At 58.2% G+C, this 6,252-nt stretch overlaps 1 protein-coding gene across 1 annotated transcript; it reads left to right on the top strand.

Moving 5' to 3' along the window:
• The first annotated feature begins 1,382 nt into the window (after positions 1–1,382).
• Mamstr (MEF2 activating motif and SAP domain containing transcriptional regulator) lies at positions 1,383–6,024 on the top strand. The gene is given in 11 exon segments (XM_033766015.1): positions 1,383–1,440; positions 2,694–2,732; positions 3,256–3,319; positions 3,321–3,378; positions 3,533–3,571; positions 3,573–3,670; positions 3,955–4,057; positions 4,508–4,725; positions 4,868–5,147; positions 5,216–5,270; positions 5,419–6,024. Coding segments are annotated over 11 exon segments (1,356 nt in total). The 3' UTR covers positions 5,763–6,024.
• The last annotated feature ends 228 nt before the right edge of the window (positions 6,025–6,252 follow it).

Here is a 6,252-nt window from a genome sequence, read left to right as displayed (position 1 = left end):
GTGGCATTGTTAACCCCTCGCTTATTAAGACTGAGGCGTTAGAGATGATGAATTTTAAGGCACCAGGCTCTAGCTTAGATGTTGGGCTCCTGTCGAGCCCGCAGAGGTATTTATAGCCACGGCCTCAGCTTGCATGAAATCCAACCCAGGAGCACTGGGGCCTCCCGCACGCTCCTAAGAGAGCTCCCCCGAATATCAAGCCGTGGTCTTGCAATGGGAACCAGCTGCCCCTCCCTGCCACCCCCAAATCCCATATCCAAGCCCTTCCTCCCTCTGACCCAAGCATCTTGGTCCCCCCTCCCATCCAGACTTGCCTGTCTGCTGGGCACACACTGAATTCCAACATCCTGTTCCTAGCACCTCCCCTTTCAGGCCAGGGAGTCCATGCCCTCCTTTCTTAGACCCGGGGTCTGGGCCTTGATTTTGAATTTTCCCCTCCCCTGAACTTGACTGTTGAGGCTGCGTCAGGGAAAAGAGGGAGACAGGTGGCACCTGCCGGCAGGGCTGGGATCCGACCACCTGCCGCTGCTGCTCACCCGCGCCCCTCGGCCCGCACCTGCTCCTGTCCATCCGCTTGCTGCTGCCACACCCGACCCACAACCCCAAGAAGCGAGGAGGCGCCAGCCAGGACCCTTTGTTCGTCCCGCCCCTTCCCAGGCCCCAGGAGGGTTTCCCTATCCTCCTGCAGTTTCCCTGCGTCTCTGAAAGGGGCGTCGGAAGCGCCCCAGGCGGGCGGAGCGGGGCCTGAGGTCTCAGCCCGAAGCGGAGACTCCGCCCACTTCAGCACAGCTGAGCGGATCCCATCTGGCGAGGTGCCCTTGGGTGGGAGGAGGGACCCCCCTTACCCCACGGCGCCTCTCGTGACCTGGCCCTTTCTATAAGACCCTGGTGGCTGATGCTCACCCATTCCCCTCTCACGGGCCTGGACACTGGAACATCTTGACTCCTCAGAGGCCTCTCAGGCCCCCTTTCCCCTTCCAACAGAGGATCTTGAATTTGTCTTCTTAGAGTACTGTGTTCCAGTAATGAGCTTCCGGTCCTTCAATATACGGGGTCCAGGCTTCTCCTTTTCCTTCCCTTTCAAAGCCCCGAAGTCAAAGTTCCTGGTGGCCTCCTCAGGAACAGGAGTCATAGGCCCCAGGTCTGCTGCATCCAACACTGGGTAGTTGAGGACCCCAGTCTTCCTCCCTCAGACCCAGGGCTCCAAGCCCTCAGCCCCCTCCTCCCTCAGACCCAGGTATTGGGTCCCCAGCAGAAGTCACGATTGCAGGCTACCCCCATCTCTCTTTCAGGACCTTTTCTGAGTTACTGGCTTTGAGCTCCCTCTCTGTGGGGGCCGTGCGTGCCCTCTCCCCAGTCCAGGTCCCATTCTGGCCTCGGCGATGACCCTGGCGGCTTCCTCTCAGCACCCCCAAGTCATCTGCTCTGGGTTCCGATCTGGTGAGAGGCCTCTTCCAAGGGTGGGCTGTGACCCCGGGGTCCTTGGACTCCCACTCTGGGTGGCAGGGAGGACCTGTGAGGCTTGTGTCGCCCTCACAAAAAGCTCCTGTGCATAAAGGAGTCCCAGGCAAAGGGCTGGGTCTTGGGGGGTCATGACTGAGCACAGGGCTAGCTAAGCAATGTGGGGTGGGGGCCAGGCGTGGGGGTGCAGAAGGCCCAGGGCTGTGGAGGAATAAGAGCTCCAACTGACAGGGATGCACAGCAGAGGACTGGCTTGGGTCGAGGTGAGAGGCCATCGAGCTGTCAAAGCTTGGATGTGCCAAAAGTTACATTTTAGAGCGAGGCATGGTGGTGCAAGCCTGTCATACCAGCACTTGGAAGGCTGAGGCAGGAAGATCACCATGAATCGGAGGCCAGCCTGAGCTACATAGTGAGTTTAGGGCCAGCCTGGACTACATAGCCAGACTCTGTCTCAACAAACAATCAAACAAATAAACAAAAAGCCACATTTTATCATCATCATCATCATCATCTTCTTCTTATTATTATTATTTTTATTATTTTTAGTAGTAATAGTATTTTGGTACTGGGACCTTGCACTTTCAAGGCAGGCAGCTGAACCACTGAGCTAAATCCCCAGCCCAAAAAAGTCACATTTTAGAACCCAGGGTAGGAAGGCTGTGGGTCAGTTCCTGAGTAGGCAAAGCGTACCTGACTGTGCAAAGGAGTGTGATGACATGGTTCAGTTCATGCAAAGACATCAGTCCCTGAAGAGCCACGGGTGTGTGAAAAGGTACATGTGTATGGGGAGGAATAGAAATGCACAGCAGGAGATCCTTGTTCCGGGACTGAGAGCTGAACCCTGAGTGTGCAAATCACGTGCCAGTGTGGCTGGGTGGGTGCAGATGCACAGAAGGGTGTGTGCAAAGTGGGGTGCATCAGGCACAGTGTAAATGGGCCAGGCTGCCACACTAGTGATTTGCCAGCTGTGGGGTGCACACGTCTCAGGAAGGGGCAGGTGGAAGGGACCACTTGGTCCAGGGCTGCCTCCCGTCCACTGCGTGCCACTGGCTCCCAGCCCTGGACCAAGTGCTGCACTGGCAGGGAGCGGGCAAAGCCCAGGAAGGCAGTGGCCCTGCCCGCTGCCCTCAGGGTGTGTAAGGTGGCTGGGCACACGTGTCTGCCGAGGAGTGCGCTCCCACCCCACCCCTCCCCTGGATCCAGGCTCCAGGACACTCCCGTCCTGCCTTCCTTCCTCCAGCTGCGGATCCACAGGCGGAATCAGGACCCGAGTAAGTGTGGGCCCCGAAAGGGAGGGCACGGTGGCCCCACTCCTCTGGGACACCCTAGAATCCCACCAACAGGTCCCTCACTGTCCCTCAGCTCAGTCCCTATACATGGCAATCCCACGCTGTCCTTTCCCAGGGGCCCAGGAGTCCAGGTCCCTGCCACCCCACACCTAGGAGACAGGCAGCCCAGGCTCTACCTGCTCCAGACCTCTGACTCTCAATACACCTCCTGGCGACCAAGGACAACATTTCTGGCTTTCGTTTTTGTTTTGTTTTTTTGAGATAGTCTCACTATGTTGCCCAGGCTGGCCTGGAACTTGAGGTAATCCTGCTGCCTCAGCTGCCTGAGTGCTGGAATTACAGGCACGAGCCACCTGCCTTTCTTGAGAATGTGAAAATTCTCAGATCCGGGTGTCAAGGTGCCCACCTGACTGGTGGCCTCCCACACCCAGGCCCCGGTGCTCCTTTCCTTCTCCCTGGCAGGCTTGCTGTGTGCAGGCCTCTCAGGGCCATCTGCTCTCTCCAGCCTCAGATCTCGATCCATCGATCTCAGCCCCAGGCCCAGCTCTGGCCCCAGCCTTCCCCTCTGCCCAGCCCTGGGGTCCTGCTCCCTGAGCCAGAGCATTGTCCATGGCAGTGCCCACAGCAGGTGAGTCTGCCCTGAGGAGATGTCACCCTTAGATCTAGCTGTGGTCCTTGTCCCTCTCGGGTACCAGGCTGACCCGGGGCTTTGGATGCAGCTCGGGGGGCCAGCAAGGTGGGAACCGGTGCCGAAGCACAAGACATCACACCTGCTTTTTCAGGAGTCACCCAAGGTCTCCCCATGCTGCAGAGGCAATCTTCACCTACCACCAGTACAGGCCTCCGGACCACGGCGCCAGGGGAGAGCCAAGCAGGCCGCCGCCACGGAGTGGGACGAGCTCACAGCAGCCATCTCCCAGGTATGACCCTCATTTCTGCTGTCTGGAGACCCAGATTTTCCATTCTCATCATTTTTCTGCCTCCAACCCAGAGTGCAAGACTGGGTGTGTGTGTGGGGGGGTCCTTCCCCCAAGTCCCCTCCTCTCCCGACCCCATAGTCCCAGCTCCCAGCTCCTCTCCCTTCAGACATCTACCCCATGTGTTGTTCCCTCAGAGACCCCAGAATTCTTGGCTCCTGCTTTCCCTGTCTTTGGGGACCCCAAAATCTGCCCCTCTAACCTTTGCCCCCCATGACTGTACCTAGAATGAAGCCTGCGCCCCTCACTTCCTCCCCACCAGGAGTCCCCAGCCCCTTGCTTCCTCCACACAAGTTGGAACTTCAGATCCTTAAACTGGAAGAGCTGACGGTGAGTTTGGGGAGCACCTTAGCAGACCAGTCTTTTCCTTCCATGAGGGCCAGACTCCTTTGGGGGTTGGGGGGTGGAAGTACTAGAGACTGAATCAAAGCCTTCACACTGAGCTATATATCCCCCAGCCCTTTAAAATTTTTAAAACATTTTTTATTTTGAGGCTTTCACTAGGTTGCTAAGTATTCCAGGCTGGATTCAAACACCATCCTCCTGCCTCAGCCTCCCTGAGTGTGACATTACAGGCGTGCACCCCTAGGTCCAGCTAAGCGGCCCAGACCTCTAACCGAGCCGCCTCTGCCCCAAGGAAGTCCAGGAGTTTGGACCCTCAGTCTCATCCTTGTAGGGTGCCCAGACCCAGTCCCTCCCTGGTCTGTTTTCGAAGTTTGGCCCCTCCTGCGCCTGGAGCCCCCACCCCCCAGCACTGCCTCCCTCGGTCCCTTTCCCCAGGTCTCAGAACCCCAGCAGCAGCAACGCCTGAGGGGCCTCCCGGTAACTGGGACCAAGTCGACGCTCTTGGAGCGCATGCGCGGCGGAACTCTTCCCCGCGAGCTGCCGAAGGCGAGGCGAGAAGAAAAAGCAGTTGATACTCCTTGGCGGTGCCTCAGACTCAAAGCCCTAGGAACCGCCCCGCGGCAGAGCCGGGATGAGGGCGGGGCTATGAGCTTGTGAACCAATAAAAACAAATAAAGAGGGATGGGGCGGGAGGTTGAAAAATGAGTAGCCAATGAGGTGGGGGAAATGACCCGACGATAAAATTCAAGGGAGGATCTTAAGGGAAGAGAAGCCAATGAACAGATAGGGGGCGAGGCCAAAGGAAGAGTCAGTGAATTGCCCGGTAGGACTGCGGATGGAGGCTCAGATTGGGGCTGAGCCCGTTGTGCGTGGCTTGCGGGACCTTGCTCGTTTCCCTGCACCTCCCAGGCAACCTCTTCCACGACCCGCGGATGCCCTGGTAACAGCCCCGGCTCCAATTTCGACTCAGGCTCCGGCTCCAGTCCTGACGCCTTCCTCAGCACCCGCCCCAGCGGTCCTGACTTGGGAGGAGGAGCTGCAGGAAGCGATCCGGAGGGCACAGGAGAGACGGTGGGCCCAGCGGGGTCTCGGCTCAGGGCCTGGGCTGGAGCCCCGGGTTCACCCCGTGTCGCTCCTCTACAGCTGCTTCCGAGCCGGGGTATCGATGACATCCTGGAGGACCAGGTGGATCCTGATGGTAGAAGCCGATCTCCTAGATTCGAGGGGGGAAGGGGCTGAGGGTCAGACTCCTCGGTGGGCTGGAGAACAGCACTCCCGAAAAGGAGAAACGCGGTTCTGGGGACCGCGTCCCTGACGTCATAGGCTCACGCCCCTCTCCTTCTCAGACCCGCTGCTCCCCGTCCCCCTGGACTTCCCAGGCTCCTTCGACGTCCTGTCCCCACCCCCGGACTCCGAAGGCCTCTCCTCTGTCTTCTCTGTGTGGCTGTGGTGGAGGCCACAGAGACACTTCCCTGGGGGTACGGAGCAACCCACAGAGCCCCTCCTGCAGCAGACACAGATGAAAGGCAACCCCTGTCCCCACCTGTCCCAGAACTGCCGCCGCCGCCCAGCCCACCACCGGGACTCTGCCTGTCCTGTGGCTGTCCCACGATGGGGGTGGGGGGGGCTCCTGTGCTGCTGGCCAGGCCAACATGCTGCTTGCTCCTTCCTTCGGAGGCCTCAAGGGTGATTTTATGCACCACCCCGTGATGGCTGCTTGTTGTCTGGGGAATCTGGAAGGTGGTTCTGGCTGTTGGGACGCAGGAAAAGGGCAAGGAGGAGTAAGAATAACAAAGAGGGAGCCAGACTCCGGGGTTCTAGTTGGAGGAGAGAAGATGAGAAGTGTCCTGTGTGAGGTCAGCTGTTTTTGGAACTGGAGTCAGGTCAAGATGCGGGTGCCAGTGATTTGCTTCCAGGCAAAAGCACTAAGGGAATAGAGGAAAGGGATGGCAAAAGGGAAGAAGAAAAAGAGCAAGGAGGAGTAAGAATAACAAAGAGGGAGCCAGACTCCGGGGTTCTAGTTGGAGGAGAGAAGATGAGAAGTGTCCTGTGTGAGGTCAGCTGTTTTTGGAACTGGAGTCAGGTCAAGATGCGGGTGCCAGTGATTTGCTTCCAGGCAAAAGCACTAAGGGAATAGAGGAAAGGGATGGCAAAAGGGAAGAAGAAAAAGAAAAAAGAAG

Source organism: Fukomys damarensis, unplaced genomic scaffold, assembly GCF_012274545.1.
Source record: "Fukomys damarensis isolate Sample0158 unplaced genomic scaffold, DMR_v1.0_HiC HiC_scaffold_19, whole genome shotgun sequence".
Classification (NCBI taxonomy): Eukaryota; Metazoa; Chordata; class Mammalia; order Rodentia; family Bathyergidae; genus Fukomys; species Fukomys damarensis.
This window is presented reverse-complemented; position numbering and strand designations above follow the sequence as displayed.